Source organism: Vicia villosa, unplaced genomic scaffold, assembly GCF_029867415.1.
Source record: "Vicia villosa cultivar HV-30 ecotype Madison, WI unplaced genomic scaffold, Vvil1.0 ctg.000189F_1_1, whole genome shotgun sequence".
Lineage (NCBI taxonomy): Eukaryota > Viridiplantae > Streptophyta > Magnoliopsida > Fabales > Fabaceae > Vicia > Vicia villosa.
Window position 1 is genome coordinate 743,057 of NW_026705059.1, and position 19,678 is coordinate 762,734.

Genomic DNA, 19,678 nt, shown 5'->3' on the forward strand with positions numbered 1-19,678 from the left:
AATCTTTTTCAAAAGAATAAACTAGTTTTTCACTCTTTCATCAAAACAACTAGCTTAATATTATTTTTATAAATTATTACAAAGAATATATTTTTTTTAATTTTAAATAAATAACACCGAAACACATAATATTCTTATATAAAAAAAAGTTCAACTTTATTTTCTTGACAATTAAAGTACACATAATTTGTACAAAGAGAACATCATTCTTACATTTTGATTTTCTCTAATCAATTCTTTTTCAAATAAAATCTTTTTTTATTATTTATTTATCATCTTTATCTTTAAATATATTTTTTGAATATAATATATTTATTTATAAAATTTATTTCTCTATCAACAATACTCTTAATAATATTAACTATTTTCTACAATTTATAATAAATACTCTATAAAAATATTAAATATTTTTCTTATAAAATACAACACTATAAAAACTATATCAAATATTAACAAATTCAATATAATAATAAAGTTTCTTAATTTCTATTATTTACGAAACACAAGTTTTATATTTAAAGCTAATATTTTAAATATTTTAAATATAACTAAAGGCCAACTTAAAATCTTAAATAAACATTTGTGAATTTAATAATCAAAATTTATATAGTAATCATGTTTCTAGAAAAAGACAAGATAAATTTTTTAAAATAAAAAAAATCGTTTACTTTATATATTATTAATTTTTATTTTATGATTGAAAGTGTGGGAGTTCAAAACCAAAAATAAATAACAAAATAACACTCTTTATAGTTCAAATTTCAGCTAAACCATGATTGTTAATTTTCTGTTTTAACAAAAAACATGATTGTTAATTAATTTTTAAAATTCAGAAAACCACGTTGTATTTATTTATTTATATCTAATTTTTATTTATTTATTTATGTATAAATGTGTTATCTATAGAGGTAGAATAATCGACGAGTCATTTTCGTGTTAGGGTTCTTCTCAACTTTTCTTAAATACCTACGCCCTTTCCATTTTCCCCCGATCCAAATCCCATTTACTCTTCTTCAATTATTATTATTATTATTCAATTTTTCTTTTTCTTCTTCGCTTTTCAATTTTCTTCAATCGTTTTCGTTTTCGTGTTTTTTGGGGTTTTGCGTTTTTATGGTAGAGATGGATGGATTTGGTGGCGGGGATGATGTTGGTGGAGATCTTCATCAATTTGGGGATGTTCCCAAAGGTTTACTTTCTCGCTTCAACTGTTTTTGATTTTTGATTTTCGATTTTCGATTTTTGATTTTGTTAGTTTTTATTTTATTTATATAATTTGGTGTTTGATTGTGTGTTATTTGATTCAGATTGTTTAATTAGATCTGGTGTGTTTCTTATAGTGATTTACTTTTAGTATAATCGTTAGCTAGAGTTGATAGTTTTGTATAATTTTCAAATTTTCCATGTTGATTATTACTTAGGATTAGGAATTGTATTTTTTAGTTATTAGACTTGTTACTAGCTGTAGCACGGACAACTTTGAAAAAAGGCGCGTCGGCTACACCGCCTTTAATTTATTTATTTTTTTCAAATTATTACCGTTGTCGCCTTGTCAGTGTCGGTGTTGTGTTCGGGTCTCCGTGCTTCATACTAGGCTTCAGATGATAATTCTGTATTTTTACGAATTGAAAATGCATCTACTGTTTTGGTTTGTTATTTACGAAGTAATGTTTTCCATGTGAATTAGTTTTGAGAAATTGGTGCTAGGTGTTTGACTGAAGATTTTTTTGTTTTTGTTTTTGCAGAAGGTGCAGTTTTTGATGCGACGCAGTATGCATTTTTCGGTCAAAATGCACGCGTAGAAGAAGTTGAATTGGGAGGGTTAGAAGATGATGACTGTTTGCCGGAGTCTAATGAGGAGGAGTTCCTTCTTAATAATAGAGAAGAGGTTGAATTCACTTTTCTTACCGTACTTGTGTTTTTTTTCCTTTTCATTTGAGTTTTCTGTGCGCATTTTTTTATAAATATATACGATTCTTCTAAAAGGACGACGTACCAGTGCCGGGTACACGTTCCGGACTCGTGGTGCTTATATTATTTTCATTATTTTGTTTCGAGTGAAATTTATGATTTTCCCATGTATTAATATATGAGAAAATAGTATTTTAGTTTATTTGTTATTTATGATAACCTGACACAATTTTCATTAGTTAAATTTTTATTGTGATGTTTTATTGTAAATCAAACAGTTTAATTCTCTATTAATATAATTTATTGATAAATTCTTATTTTAAAATTTCAGGTTGAGGATGTTAAATCTCTTTCTGATATTGATGATCTCAGCTCTGCTTTATGGAAGGTAAGCCTGTAAAATTAAGATATATTATACTTTCTTGAATACTTGGACTTTTATTTGGAATTTGGATAAGAGACTGAATATTGTGATCATGACACTATCTTAATTTATATATTAGTTTTAAAATTAATATTTATGTACTTAAATTTATATATTTGATTAAAATTATAAGTAACTGTAAAATTAATGTATTAAATATCAAATGTGAGTTAAGACGTGTTTAAGAAAGAGGTATAAATGAATTTTCAGTTTTGGATATTTGCAGTCAAATAGAGCCCAATAATATCCTTTTATTAATTTGTAATATCCAAATCCAAGTTGTCTACATGTAGATTTTTAATGTTTCCTCACCTCACTATCCATAATCAGCTCATCATTGGATATCATTAAGATTTAGCTCACAAGTTTTTTGAGCTTACTTATCATTAGTGGTCAAATTTTAAACAAATACATAAAAGATAATAAGTGGCCGAGTCTCGTGATTATTACAATATCTTCATTTGCTTGCTTTAGTATAAAGATTAATAAGTTATGTATGTAAAATCTACACTTTTTAAAATTTTTGTTTCCGAAAAATTAATGATTTTGTCGTATTCCTTCCTTGTCGTATTCCTTCCTTGTCGTATTCCTTCCTTGTCGTATTCCTTCCTTGTCGTATTCCTTACTTGTCGTATTCCTGTAAAAAATGATTTTGTTGTATAATGATTCAATTATATGTGTTATGACGTGTTTGCGAAAGAGTTAAAAACGAGCTTTCGGTTATTGAGATCAAGTTATAGTCAAATAAAGGCCAATAACATCCTATTCTTTATATGGAGTATCCCAATCCAAGTTGTCTACACCTAGATCTTCAATGCCTTGATCACCACTATCCATAAGATCCATAGTCTGCTCAATTGGATGGAGTATGTTAAGATTTAGCACACGAGTTTTCCTATCTAACTAATTATTGGCAAATTTTTAATCAACATGACCTAATCATCATTCATTGAATCCCAATGCACATGACATGACCACATGTAGTGGGAATTTAGACTTGTATAGTTTCCAAGGGTTCTTGGCAGTATTATCAAATACTGGCTATAGCAGCACCTGCATAGTGGATTTTGAGGAATTTTTTATGAAAACTGTGATGCTATCCCAGTTTCTTCTCTATTAGGGCAATAGCAGCCGTTATTCCAGTTTCAGCCATAGCGTGGCTGTTGTGGTAATAGCATAGAAAATAGACTTTAGTTTTTTCTTTTAAATAAAACTGAAGAGGCATCATGTGAGTTTCACGTGACTTGTTTTTAAAATATAAAAAAGAATTACAGTTATTCCTATTATCAACCTAATGCGTAAACCCCTCAATATATAAGCTGTGATTTGCCTTCATTGCCTTTCAACACGCCGTCCTCCATTTCCAGCAAGGACGATAATCTATTCGATTCATATTTAAAAGAAAAAAAGTATGCTGTTTTTTATTTGTCTTGTATACTTGTTTTCTTCCAACTGCTATTTGCCTGCAATGATATCCGCAATTTTCTGTGATCCGCTATTTATCAGCGATTCTTTCTATTGAAACTGCATTAATGGTGGTTGTTAATTCCATTATTTTTTTTCCTAGTTGCAGCATGCTGTTTTTCATGTTTTCTTTTTAGCATTACTTATTTCTATAGTTGGTCCATTATTTTTTAAAAGCAATCTCTTCCATAATCTCTTCTGTAATGGAAAGAGATAACGGAAGTTAAAATTAAAGTTAAAGGGAAAAGTTGAAAAGCTAGTTCATATTCAAAGCTTGTTCCATTGGCATTTCCGAATTATTTCAATGTTTATAATCAGACACAGTAGCTAGTTCTTTGATCTCTCTCTCTTTCTCTATATGTATGCTCCCTTTTATGATTCACTTTTTATTTTGATAATGCTCTTCTCTGTGAAAGTTTTCTCCTATGCATAAAAATACATGGATTGATATTTTTTTCTCATTTAATTTCAGTTGAACAAAGTTGAAATTGGACCACAAAGCACAACAATTATTGGTGCACGGGGATCAAGAGAAAGTGAGTATAATAATTTTAAATATTTCACCAACTTTCATTTTCCTTTTATCAAAATAAAACGGTGTTCCCTTTCTGCCTTTTATTTTATTATTTATTCAATATATTTTTTATTCAATATAAGGTAGCAGTTTGTATTATGCATTAATGCTTTAGAAAGGGATGAATTTTCTGAATCTGTATAAATATGGAAAAGATGACATTACGGTCTATGGTGGAAATGTGATGGTTACTGTTAGATCTTAGGAATTACTAGGAACCAAAACTGAAAGTGGCCAGACAGTTACTTTTCATTAGCATTTACTATTTTCAATATTAACATTTGGAAGCAATTATTTGGGCTTGTGTGATAAAAGGAGGAAACCGCAGATTAGATGAATTATGCTTAAGATTAGAAAGAGGTTATATTTGGGAGGGAGTGACCAAGCTCTCGAATTCTTGGAAGGGAGAGAACCCAGACTCTTGAATTTCTTGGATAGTCGTTGTAATTACTCTCAAATTTTATTGTTCGGTACCAGTTTCTATCAGTTACACACAGACACTCGAACTAATATCCATAAAACTGCCGAGTGTAAATAGGAAATCTAACGTTTTTGAACTGGAGATATGGAGGTAAAAGTAGAATGAAAACAGAGAATAAGATGAATATATCAAAATGAGTAATGACCAAAAGGAAACAAAGGATGATAACAAAAGTTAGTTGATAACAAGAAATAGAATAGAAATAGAAAAAAGTGATTTGGAGATGATAAAAAGAGACGATAGTTCGAAATAGGACATAGTAGAACGATGAAAATTAGAGAACAAAGAGGAGAGGAAGCAAAACAAATATAAAAATTATGAGAAAGAAAATAAGAGTGTTCACTGGAAAGTGAAGCTTGCTAGTAAATAGATATTGTCTGAGTAAGTTGATAATGAAAGAAGGGCAGATGACAATTGCCAATGGTAGAAGGTGGAGAGAAGAGAGCAATGAAGAATGCAGCATATGAGGCTGCTGATAAAGATATTGTTCTACAGCATTTTAGGTTATTTTTTACCCTCAGGGCTAATATGGCCCGCCATAGAAACTGGAACACCGTGCAGAGTTTATGGCAGGTGAATGAAATTCCTCCATGTCATGGCTACAATTTAATAACAATGGGCTGTCTGTTTGCGTGTGTATAATTAATTCACTTCTGAAGTTTAATGAATTAAGGTGAGGTTTGAGATATATGTTTTGTATTCAAAGTGACTGTATTCTTTGCATTTTAGTAGGCTTTATTCCAGCATTCCTTCTTTTTTACTGTTTACAATTTTTTTCCACATGACTGAATTATTTATGTTGTTATAACTCAGATTCTACGGCTGAATGGACACGAAGGAATAATGATCTTAACTGGTTTGACCAGAATCCTTATGATAGTGAAGGTTCTTTGGATGGAAGAAGACTGCCACCACAGCCTTATTCTTCTCTTGCCCCTTTGCAGGAATCTAATTCCCTGTATAGAACTTCTTCATATCCTGAGCAGCAAAGGCCGCAACAACCCTACCTTCAACATGGCTCAAATGAATCAGTTCCTAATTGGTTTGATCAGTCTTTTCGTGATTCTGAAACACAGGACAGCAAACGATGGTCGTCACAGCCACATTCCTCCATTGCACACATAGAAGAATCAAAGTCCTTGTACAGTACATCTTTATATCCCGACAAACAACAGGACCTTCATTTTTCTAATGATTCTATGTTGGCACCAAATTCTTCTTTTACATCTTATCCTCCACCCGGTGGTAGATCTCAGCAGGCTTCTCCAAGTCATAATACAGGCCCCTTAAACATTCCATATCATGCTGTAGGAGCTCAGATGGCTCTATCTCCTCAAAATCGTTCTCATTTATCCAATTCTGCACTACAGTTAGGTGGATTAAACCATGGGGCACCTTTTGGTGGGAACATTCGTCAGTTTCCTATGGGTTCCCCTCTTAATCAGCGAATGCCGAATCACTTGGTCAACCAGGCAGGGCCATATAATGGAGTTCATCCCAATATTTCTTCTGGTTTACCAATGGTCAACAAATATGATCAGATGCTAGGGATGATGGAACTGAGGGATCAAATGCCAAAACCCGCTCCAATGGGTAGGCAGAATCTCCGATTTTCTCCTCAGGGTTTTGATGCGAGTAACCATAATAAATTCAATAACGGATGGCCCCGATTTAGGTCTAGGTATATGACGACTGAGGAACTTGAGAATATATTTAGGTTGCAGCTTGCAGCAACACATAGTAATGATCCATATGTAGATGATTATTACAATCAAGGTTGTCTTGCGAAAAAATCTTCAGGTGCTAAATTGAGGCGTCACTTTTCACCAGCTCAAATAAGGGAAATCCCTTTACGAGCTTCTGCTAATGAGCCACATGCTTTTCTTCAGGTTGATGCTCTAGGGAGGGTTCCATTCTCATCAATTCGCAGGCCCCGTCCTCTACTGGAAGTTGATCCACCAAATTCTTCACGTGCTGTTGGTCCCGATCAAAACATATCAGAAAAGCCTCTTGAACAGGAGCCAATGTTGGCAGCAAGGGTCTTAATTGAAGACGGTCTTTGTGTTCTTCTTGATGTAGATGATATTGACCGTTTCCTACAGTTTAATAAGCAGCTTCAAGATAATGGAGATCATTTAAAACGAAAAAGGAAGGGTCTTTTGGAAGGACTTTCAGCCTCACTTCAACTAGTTGATCCACTTGGAAAGAATGGACATGCAGTTGAACTTGCTGCAAAAGATGACTTTGTTTTTCTCAGGATAGTTTCTCTACCCAAAGGTCGAAAACTACTTGCTAGGTACCTCCAAGTACTTTTTCCAGGCGGGGAGCTAATGCGAATAGTCTGCATGACCATCTTTCGTCATTTAAGATTCTTATTTGGCGGTCTTCCCTCCGATCCAGCTGCAGCAGAAACTGTAATTAACCTTGCAAAGGTGGTCTCAAAATGCATCCGCGAAATGGATCTTGTATCACTTAGTGTTTGCCTAGCTTCAGTTGTTTGTTCTTCTGAGCCTCCGCCTCTACGCCCCCTTGGAAGCCCTGCTGGAGATGGGACTTCCCTTATTTTAGCATCAGTGCTGGAGAGAGCTACTGAACTTTTAACAGATCCTCATGCTGCTAGCAACTATAACATAAGAAATCGTTCACTTTGGCAGGCTTCATTTGATGAATTCTTTGGCCTTCTCACCAAGTATTGTGTCAATAAGTATGACAGCATCATGCATTCATTTCTTACTCAAGGAACACCGAATATGGCGATCATTGGGCCTGATGTTGCTAGAGCTATAAGTAGGGAAATGCCCGTTGAGCTCTTGCGTGCAAGTCTACCTCACACTGATGATCGCCAGAAAAAAATATTACTTGATTTTGCTCAGCGCTCTGTAGTTGGATATAATAGTAATTCCGGGGGTAATGGTCACCATGTAAACTCATAATCTGTGGCGAGCGAGTAAATTAGACAAAGAGACATTCATCTAAGGAGCTGTTTATGTAGAATGGCAGTAAATTTCATTACAACCTTGTGTTTCTAGTTACTTTGGAGCAGTTTGATGTGGAAGTATCAGGTGCATCTTACCTTGAAAGTGTTTTAGCATCCACATTCATATCTTTTACTTGTTAATGCCATGTAGCACTGTGATAAATTTGCAATCAGGCCCATTGTGTATTATGATAGTCTTGGCTTGATTTGTTCCTCTTGTCTTTTATTTTCTTTTGACAGGGGAGCTTTTTGTTACTCAGTTTGTTGTTTCTAGGGAACAGTAGTGGGGTAGTATATCCAGGATTAGGTTTAAGCTTGATCCTCATGGTCCTTACCTTAATAGGTTTCACATGTCAAAATTGAAGCAGCATTGTGGGGTTGGCCAATTTGATCATTGGACAAAGGTGGTATTGGCATGTTTAATAATAAGTTCTGTCAACCTTTTTTCTTGGTGTTAATGGTTTTAGTTTCATCTTCTCTATTTACTAAGTTGCTGTGCTGTAGGTGTTATAGTTTTGTATCGTCTATCGTTCTCGGTCAATTGGAGTATAATTGGTCTATCTTTCTTGTCTTTGCTCAAGTTTTTTCTAATATTTCATGTTTAACAAATAATTTGGCATTTTGATGCATTTGTTAATTTTAGTTATATAAGCAATATAGGGAATTTTGCATTCACTGACAATATTGAAAATTTTGTTATGAAGAATACAAGTTTATTTTTACCCATTTATTTGTGTTCAATCCAATTGTTTAGAGCATCTCCAATGGTGCAATCTATTATTTGGTTCTTTGTGGGACCCATTAGTCCACATCATCTTGAAGCAACTCATTCCATTTTCACTCCAATGGTGTAATTTAAAAGAACTCATATTAGGTCCCACAATTTAAAAGAACATCATCTTGAAGCTACATTTTTATTAATATTTTAATGCAAAGGACCGTTGCATTGCACTTCACCTGCTGCATATGTGGCGGACTGCATGTTTGAAAAAAAATGGACAGCTGGCGGACGGAATGGTACGTTACATGCGTTGGAGATGGCCTTAGGATACTTTTGTTATTCCGTAACAGCTCTGCATTTTTTCCTCTCACCCGAGTTTTTTCTCATTGTTTTTTTTTTTTTTGACTCTATTGGTTCTTTTCTTTGACTAGTAATAAGGTTTTAATGAATGAAAATGGTGAAGTATTATAAAATATTTATGGATGTCTATTTCTCGCAAGTTTTTCTTATTTGTAGGATGTGTTAAAGCTCCCATGAGTAGAGAAATTACTTGTTTATTGTTGAGTTTTTCCTGATGTTATTGGTATTATTTTGGGCTCAAATCATGCAATATACAAGGGACCTATATTGTATTGTTAATATTTCACAATGCACAATATTCATAATTCTAGCAGTTATAGTGTAGTTTTCAAAAGGTTTGTTAGAGGGAATTTTTTAATCCACCCTATTTACCTGAAAAGCAATTTATGCAATTTCAAAAATGTCCATTAGTTTTGGGAGATTTATCGCTGGACATATTTTTTTTGATTGTTAAATGTTATATTGTTTTGGAGATATATTTTTGTAACACATTCTTTCTATTGATTTACGGCTTGATTTAGAAGTGTGTTGAATTTTAGTACGTTTATAGATATTTCTCCAAAATTTGGGGACATGATTGTATTTTTACGATTGTTTGATGATTCCACCACTTCCATGAATTTGGACGCACGTCGTCCGTATTCCCATATTTAGAAGATATAGTGCAGTGCAGTTTCTTTTATAGCAGATAATAATTTTAGAAAAAGTTATATTTTTTGCGACACAAATTGGACAGCCAATTAGATGATTAATGTTTAACAATATGTTCAGTGTTGGGAGTAATGCTAATAGCAAAATTAATGGAAGCAATGGGAGAGTTGGATTTTATGTTATTGTAACACAAATTAGACAGCCAGTTAGATGATTAATGTTTAATAATATGTTGAGTGTTGGGAGTAATGCTAATAGCAAAATTAATGGAAGCAATGGGAGAGTTGAGTTTTATTAACAGCAAATGAATAATACAATGGAGGGAAACTCCAATTTGTACAAGGAAATTTAGATAAGAAAAGGGGGAAAACCTTATAAAATAAAAAAGTATGAGAAGTAGTTATAACTAACTACTATTTAATTAACTTAATTTGATTAAAACCAATACTATTAACGGCCCATTTCAAAAAATACTCTTAACAACCCATCGAGGATAGTGAATGTTAATCATGTCAAATTTGGAAACAAAATTATTTAACTTAGATGGAGGTAAAGTCTCTGTCAAGAAATCTACAATATGTTCTTGTGATAAAATTAGAAGAAGGCGCTCCGAATTTTGTTTAGCCTTTTCACGCACAAGATCACACACAAGATGACAATCAATTTTGAGGTGTTTCATTCGCTCATGGGAAATTGAGTTAGAAGCAATTTACATCGCACTTTGGTTGCCACAATATATGACTTGGGGGCTTAATATAGTAGTAGGTAATAATGCTTTGTAATCCTAAATCCTTCATTAGAAACATTAATAAGAGTAATTCATTAGTAGATAATAATGCTTTGTAATCCTAAATCCTTGATGCTGAAATTTGTATTAAGTATGACCTTAATTTTATCAAATTTTTCATTGAATTTTCATTTAGTATAATGTCATCAACATATATTAGAATAACTGTGAAATTATCAATGATCTTGAGAGTAAATAAGGAATAATATGATGTTGACTTAGTATAACCTTGCTCAATAAGTAAAGTAGTCAATTTCTCATACCTTTTTCTGCTAGCTTCCTTCAACCTGTAAAGGCTCTTCAAGAGTTTGCAAACCTGGTTAGACTTGTAACAAGAAACACCTTCAAGAATAATCATGTACACAAATTCTTGCAATTCTCCATGCAAGAATGCATTGTTTATATCCAGTTGATGTAAGAACCAGTTATAAATTGCAGCAGTGTCAATAAGAGTCCTGACAATAGTGAGTTTTGCCATAGGTGAAAATGTGCCAAAGAAATCTAAACCCTTAATTTGATTGTATCTTTTGTCGTCAACCTAAATTTGTATCTTTCTATAGTGCCATCAGCTTTGTGTTTCACCTTGTAGACCTACTTGCTTCTTATAGGTTTCACATGAGGTGATAGATCAACTATACTTCAGGTTCCATTATTGTTAAGTGCTTCAAATTCAGATGACATGGCGTTGATCAAATGATCAGACAAGCAAGATTCTTTATAAAATTTAGGTTTAGTGTTGTATGTGATGTAAGTGGTAAAAGTACGATGAGATTTTGACAAATTTAATAAGGAATCAAAAGAAGAAATGAGATAAAGAGTAGATAGTTTACTTGAGGATGACCCGTCTGTTGAAGTGGATGAGAAATTGCACACATAATTTAAGAGATAATTTGGTGCATGCTTCATTCTAACAAGTCTGGTTTCTGTCATTTTCACAATCAATTTAATCTAAGGTTTGATTAATGGATGAGTCAATGCCACGTGTGACATTAGTATTAGAATCAGGTTGATCTATGGTTTGATCAATGGATGGACCTTGGTCATGTGTGATATCAGTATTAGGGTTAGGGCTAATAGACGTAGACTTATCTAAAGATGATTGTGGTTGAGGAATAGTGTATGGATTAACATGATATTCCTAAGTGGATTGTTCTCATTTGTTTGATAGGGAAAAATGTGCTCATGATGAAATTGTTCTCATTTTAGATTTGAAAACTTTCTTAGTGTTAATATCATATATAAAATAACACCTTTCCCACCATTCGTGTACCCCAAGGAAACACTCTTTCTACCCCTAGGTTCAAGTTTTGTTATGTGAATTTGAAGTGTAGAAGCATATGTTAATGAGACAAAAACCTTAAGTGTATGAATATTAGAAATTTCATAATGCAAAATAAAACGTGGAGAATGATTTTGAAGAATAAGTCTAGGGATTTTATTCATTATGAACGGAACATGCAAAATGACATAGGACCAAAATTTCTTAGGAAGTTTTGATTGAAAAAGAAAAGCCATTCTTATATTTCAAAGATGTTGATGCTTCTTCTCCACCCTACCATTTTGTGGAAAATTCTTGTAGATAGAGATATTGAGTGGCTCACCAAACTCTTTAATGAAGTTATCAGGTCAAAACACATGTTGGATGAATGGAGAAGAAGCATATTTTAGTTCCAATCTATAAGAACAAGGGGGATATAAAAAATTGTGCAAATTATAGGGTGATTAAGCTTATGGGTCATACCATGAAGTTACAGGAAAGAGTGATTGAACAAAGATTAAGAAAAGAGACTCAAGTCATCCATAATTAATTTGGTTTTATACCGAGAAGGTTGACCAAGGAAGCGGTTTATCTATTACGGTGTATGATGGAGCAGTATTAGATGGACTTATAAGAGTCACACTTAATTTTTATTGACTTGGAAAATGCGTATGATATAGTTCCTAGAGAGATTTTGTGGAAATATCTAGATAATAAAGAGATTAGGATTGTATATATTTGAGCTATCCAAAATATGTAAGAAGGAGTATCGACTAGTGTTCGGACACGGGTGGGGAGACAAACGATTTTCTCTTTACAATTAGTTTTCATCAAGGGTCAACACTAAGCCCCTATCTTTTTACCTTAATTTGATTGTACTCACATAACATATCCAAGAGCTAGCACCGAAATGCATGCTTTTTGTATATGATACAGTCCTTCTTGAAGAGTCGAATGAGGAGTTAAATGAGAGATTGGAAACTTGGAGACAAACTTTAGAAACACATGATCTTCGCCTAAGCAGAAGTAAGACAAAGTATATGGAATGTAAGTTCAACAAAAGAAGAAGTGTTTCTAACTTAGAGGTGAAAGTTGGAGACCATATTATCCCTCATGTCACAAGGTTTAAATATCTTGGGTCTGTAATACAGAATGATGGAGAAATAGAAGGAGATGTAAACCATCAAATTCAAGCTTGATGGTTGAAATGGAGAAAGGCATAAGGTGTTTTATGTGATGCAAAAGTACTGATCAAGTAGAAGGGAAAGTTTTATCATACTGCGATAAGACCTGCAATTTTTGTTCAGGAGAGAATGTTGGGCAGTTAAGAAACAACACAAGAATAAAATAAGTGTACCAGAGATGAATGTTACGGTGGATGTGTGGTAAAACTCAACGTGATAAAATTAGAAATGAAATTATTAGAGATAGTGTCAGGGTAGCGCCTATAGTAGAGAAGATGATGGCAAGAAAACTTGTAGATTATGTAGTAAGGAGAGGAGACTTGTAGATAATGTAGTAAGGAGAGTAGACCAGATGGAGAGAAGGAAAACAATCCGAGGAAGAGGAAAACCCAGAAAACTATAAGAGAAGTTATTAAGAAATATCTTAAGATTAATGATTTGGATAGAAGCATAGTCCTTGACAGAATATTATGGCAAAGGTTGATCCATGTAACCGACTCCACCTAGTGGGATAAGGCTTAGTTGTTGTTGATCTTAAAGTGAGATTCCCTAGGTGACACCTAATATCTGACATACACACACTAAACATAATATCTGGCCTACTTGCTGTTAAATAGAGTAAGGATCCTATAATACCTCTATATTTGGTGATTTCGATCTCCACTCCATTCTCATATTTGTCAATTAACACGTTTCACGCCATGGGGGTTGAAATGCTCTTTAAATTTTGCATATTGAACTTCTTGAAAAGATCCAAGTAAAAACTTAATTTGACTTATGAAATTTCATTCTTCGGCTTGCTTGATTTGCAATCCTAATAAATATGAGAGCTCTCTCACGAGAGACATTTCAAATTCGATACATGATACTAGCAATCATCTTGCAAAGAAAATCATCGTTGGCGCCAAATATAATATCATCGACATAAATTTGAACTAAAATGAATATACAACTTATGCATAATTTTTTTTAATGGAAGGCGAATTAAAAAAATTAATGCAACTAAAACATTATTTTGATGCGAATGAAAAATAGTTGAATGATCATGATGCAATGAAAATAATTAAGGTAAATTAGTTCAGCTACATGAGATAGAGAAGAAAGGAATAACAATACCAATTACAATGATCTACGACTAATCTTGTTGGACAAAAAAGGAATACAATACGATCAACAATATGATTGGATACACATTCCTTAACTTGTCTTGAGAATCCGTTAATATTCCCAGACACTCTCGCACAAAATATCAATAGATAAAACTAGATGCCCAATATTAGTTGGGTCCTTTAGGGTTAGTTAAGGAACACTTAGGTATCCATGTCATTTTACCATTAGGAACTTGGGCATTTCTAATATGACAAAGAGGTATAATGTGATCCTTATCACCACAATAATGACATATAGCTTTAGATGAAATAATTTTTCTATTTCTTCTAGCAATGCGAGAGTTTTTCTTAAAAACTATCCCTTTATCACTTGAAGAAGTAGAACTAGTAGAAGATAATGAAATATCATGAGTCAATTGTCTTTTGAGATTTTCAATTTCAAGTTTTAAAGCTGGACAAGTAACACACTTTACTCTTTCTACCTTTTCAACTAAAGTGTCTTAAACATTAAACGCTTATCAACTAGAGATGTATGTGCTTTCTTTAAGATCATTAATCTCCTTTTCAAGTTTCAAAATTATTTCTTTTTGGAGAGAAATTTTCTTAAAAGCGTTTATCGAATCTACATACATATCATTAAAAGCTTTCCAGCAATTCTCTATATGAAAGTTCATCCCCAGGATCAGAATTGTATACATGTGAGTCTTCACCTTTTTTTGTGCCATTAAACATAGGCTATACGACCTTTGGCGCTTTTTCCTTTTGTCTTGTAGAATTCCTTATCCTTTTTTTTTATGATGCTTAGTAAGACTTGGACAAGTAGTTCTATAATGTTCTGATTTTCCACACTCATAACATGTGATGTTATCGCATCTTTTATTGTGTTCTTCCCAATAATCATAATTCTTGGCTTTAAAAAACTGGCGCTCTATTATACGCTCCCTTTGGATCATCATCGTCACCCATATTTTCAAACATTTGAGTCGCTTAGACCTGATCAAAAGACAAACTCTAAGGGGAATTGTTGGTTTGGAATATGGAGTAGAAAAATAGTCTAGGTAGAGTAGACTCTTTTAAAAATTTGTCAACTATTCAAAAAGAAATATCAGAGCTTTTCAAATGCAAAAATTTTAAAGTGAAAATAGATACCTTATTCTTTAATTGGAAATCAATCACGAAGACAAATACACAATTCACAAATATTACTCGGATTGATAAGAGATTATGTACAAAGAGTTACAAACTACAATGAATTGATAATCCGTAAATTACACGAGATGTGTGATTTACAAATCAACAATTGCTACAAGATTCTAACACCACTAGTCTGTATATTTTAATCATCACTAATACACAAATAGGTTCCAATTCTAACAAAACCTAAACTTATGTAATAAATCGTTACCAACAGGAATTAACGATAAACTACACTAAGAAACGATTACCTAAACATTCAATAACCTACGAAAATTAAAATACGAGAGAGTAAGAGTGAGAGAGAGAGAGAGAGAGGGAATACACTGGGATGTATGGTGTTTCAGCTCTATCGTCCTCACAGGATCCTACCCCGCTCTCCAATGGTTTCCCATTGAAAGTAGATCTTTCAATATGTTTTGAAAAATATTACATGAGTTCATACAATCACTAATCTATAATAATACTAATAAAAATATATCTCCTATTTGGATCTTGACTTGTATACAACTTAGATGCAGAACCCCCGGCGAAATCTATACTCAATTTTCACTTCTTGAATCTTCCAGCTTCACCAATATGCTTCAAGTCTTTGTATGTGAAAATCATCCTTTATCCCATCGATTTATTGAGCGATGAACTGTCCGAAGATTGAGAATAACTCCTGCCATGTTTGTAGGCTTCCACACAACACTATCAAGGTAAACTTCGAGAGAATAATCTCCTTCTTTTCACTAGAATTTGTCACTACCAGTTGAAAAACCACAATCTTGCAAGCTTCCTAAAAATCTTCACAAAACCTTCAATAAATGTTAGTTTCAAGACACGTCTCCTTTAACAATCACAAATCTTCATAATCAAGATCTCAAATCAAACTAGAGGTTGAAGATGAAATAAATTCTGTTTGCAAGTGATTTTTTAGTTTTCAAAATATGGAGGTTGTTAATTTTCACAAAATCACAATTTTGGTTATGAGATTGCTTGATGAAAAAGGGATGACAAAAGAATTTATGTGCAGGAGATTATGCATAAAATTGGTGAAAATGGTTGTTAGATTCGAGCCAAGAGCATTTCTAATTTAAGTGAAATGAGCAAGTAGAGTGGAACAAGATCAACATATAGAAAAGTGACTAATTTACTATGATTCGAGCCATGTTGTATATGTGATTCAAGTCAAGAAGGTACATGATTCGAGTCATGTACTATGCTTGATTTGAGTCAAATTGGTGAGAACCAAACAAGAAAAAGTTAAATAGCTTGTAAATCAAGTCATGTAGGATGTGTGATTTAAATTAAATGAGGCATGGCTAACAAGAGATGCGTGATTCGAATCATATGCAAATTGTGATTGAAGTCACAATGTTGCATGATTCGAATCATGTGTAAATTATGATTCAAGTCACAGACACTCGAATTTTCATGTTATCCTCTGTTTGATTTGATTCGAGTCATAGGTTGTGAGTGACTCGAATCACACACAATAAATCTCATTTTTTCAAAATTTTTAAAATAGTTTGAGATTTCACTTCCCACATAACTTGAATCAACCTCCAATATGATTCTTATTCCATTAACTCAAGAAATTGATTAAAAGCATAATGATCATACTTAAATACAAATATATGCATGCTAAAATGAATGATATGTAATTGTGAAGGAGACACAATAAACAATGATAAACGAAAAAGAACTTAGGAGACTAACAACAAAACTGTATTAGGGTTCTCCCCTGAATATATTAGAGATATGCAAATTCAATCTCCTCCTTTTTTATGCTTGGCAAGCTTTCACTTGGAATTGAGTAGACTTTGAGCCAAATCAAATAAACCGGAAACCTTGCACATGCACACAATAATATAAACGCATAACACAAATCTAGACTCACATTACAACTTCTCCCCCCTTGGCAAGATCAAAAAGAGATAAATGATAATGAGTCTAAAACACCTAAAAACCAACAACAAAGGGAAATGATTCCAGATGAACTCATGGTCAAATATATTAGAGACATGCAGCTTTAATGTTGGCCAACCAGAAAGATTTATTGTTAAAGGATAGAAAGATAAAGTTTATTCGCTAAAAAAAGTATTGTATGATTTGAAGCAAGCTCCAAGGCTCTAGTATAGTAAGGTTGATTAGTACTTGAGGATCATTGGCTTTACAAAGAGTTTTAGTGAGTCAACTATTTATGTGAAGTGTTTGAACTCTAATATTTTAATTGTTTCTCTGTATATTGATGATCTTTTACTTACAAGAAGCAATATTGTATTTAATGAGGAGTTTAAAAATAATATGATGAAGGTCCTTAAAATGGCCAGCTATGGAGAAATGACTTTATTTCTGGAAATGGAAGTAAAAAAAAATGAAAAGTGAATTGTTATCGGCAAAAAGAAATATGCAAAAGAAATTTCGGAGAAGTTTCAGATGAAGAGATGTAAACATGTGGATGCTCCAATGGTTCGCAAATTGAAGTCATGCAAAGAAGATGGTGCAGAAAAAGTTGATGAGACTAATTCTAGAAGTTTTATTGGCTGCCTTATGTACCTTACATCAACAAGACTTGATATTCTGCATGTTTATGAGTATTCTCTCAAGATTCAAACTTGTGCAAAAGAAATGCTTCTTTAAGCTGCTAAATGTGTGCTCAGATATATCAAAGCAACTCTTGATTATGGTGTATGGTTCAATTCCAATCAAGAATTTAATTTTCATGAATTTTCTAACTATGATTGGGGAGCATCATTAGATGATATGAAAAGCACATCAGACTATTGTTTTACATTTGGTTCCTGAATGTTTTTTTGGTCTTCTAAGAAATAAGATATTATGGCATAGTCAACTTCTGAAGTAGAATTCATTTCTATTGGTGCAACAGTTAATTAATATTTGTGGCTAAGAAAAATTCTAGTTAATCTACAAATGGCGCAAGCAGAATCAACGAAGGTGTTTGTAGATAATCAAGCAGCAATTGCAATCTGTAACAATTAAGTCTTTCATGGAAAGACTAAGCACAAAAGATCAATTGACATGCGTCTTTACAAAGGCTCTTTCAAAAGGAAAGTTTGAAAACTTGAGAAGGAAACTTGATGTCAATCCGAAGAGTGTGGAAAATATGGATCAATACCTATTATTAGAATTTATTGTAGCATTCCAATGGTTATAACTGTTATGAGATTAATTATAAGAATTATAGGTGGTAGTGGATTGTTACAAATATATATTGGCAAATTACAAATTTAAGGATAGTTTTATTTTTATTAATTTATGTTTAATAATTTCTTGTATTTAAAGGTTGTTAGTAGCAATAAAATTAATGTGTTTTCAATTTTCGATTCCAACATTTTCCTAGTTGTACATCATCACCATGAACATTAACACTCTTATAACTAGTGCATTGTACATCATTATCATAATCATCACCATTAAGACTTCCATTACATGTTCTAACTCAGTTTCATCTACTACTTTAGGATTGTCAATAGTATGCTCCACAAATAAATCTACTAACTCATGCCCATTCCGGATTATCAATAGTATGCTCCACATATAAATATACTAACTCATGCCCATTCACATCTTCAGAAAATTGAAAAACATCGACATCATTAATTAGAGGTCTAAGACCACGAGGAAAACTAAACCTAAGATTTGAGCACCACATACACTTTATATACTTATAACCCTCATATTTTTATCAAATTCTCCAACTGTATATATGACAAATAATTGACATTCCACTTCCAATTCATTTTTGAGACCTTCTCATTAAGATACCATTTAACACGCGTCTAAACTAGTTCTCTCCTTTTAGAATGTATGTGTTGAGCCTAACTCATTCTTACGAAACCAACTTGTAGGGTGAGGATTGCCCCCACTTATAAATATATATTGAGACCATAACTTTTTTAATGTGGGACTTTTCAACACACCTTCTCACGCTCAGGATTGGACGTCTGGAGCGTGGATATAAATGGTGGGTGGTCCAATAGCAGAAACCTGATAGCAGGTGGCCCAATAGATCTTGGATAAGTTTTGATACCATCTTATGATGTGTAGATTGAGTCTAACTCATCCGTACAAAACTGGTTTCTAAGGTGAAAATTTCCCCCCTCTTATGAATATATTGAGACCATATTCTTTATAATATGAGACTCTTTAACACTCCTATGATGTATAGTTAACCTAGATGTTAGACTGAACTTGACTGGACCCCGATTCACAATTCCATCGGTTCAACCAACTATATTTTGTTTGATTTTTGAAACATTGTCTTACCTGCAATAGCAAGACACCTATTAGATCTATAAACATTGCCTTACCTACTATAGCATATCATCGATTAGATCTATAAATAGATATGATATAATGTAATGTAATTCCAATCAATCAATATAATTCAGAGTTTTTCCAGAGATACCAGGAGATTTTAACATGTATCCATGAAGCTTCGTAGTGATCTGGTCGCACCGCCAAACAACTCCGATCTCTGATTTGGTGATCACAACGTCGGCCACTGCAATGCAAGCTACAAGCGCCGTCCCTCACACTCAGAGTTGTTAATTGCAACTGCTATGGCCGCTACC

The 19,678-nt window shown here is 33.0% G+C and overlaps 1 protein-coding gene across 1 annotated transcript; it reads left to right on the top strand.

Moving 5' to 3' along the window:
- Positions 1 to 905: 905 nt before the first annotated feature.
- LOC131625148 (protein PAT1 homolog) lies at positions 906 to 8,289 on the top strand. The gene is made up of 5 exons (XM_058896044.1): positions 906 to 1,189; positions 1,746 to 1,888; positions 2,243 to 2,299; positions 4,272 to 4,335; positions 5,668 to 8,289. Exons 1-5 carry the CDS (start codon positions 1,114 to 1,116, stop codon positions 7,785 to 7,787), a joined length of 2,460 nt encoding a protein of 819 aa, XP_058752027.1. The 5' UTR covers positions 906 to 1,113; the 3' UTR covers positions 7,788 to 8,289.
- Positions 8,290 to 19,678: the final 11,389 nt, after the last annotated feature.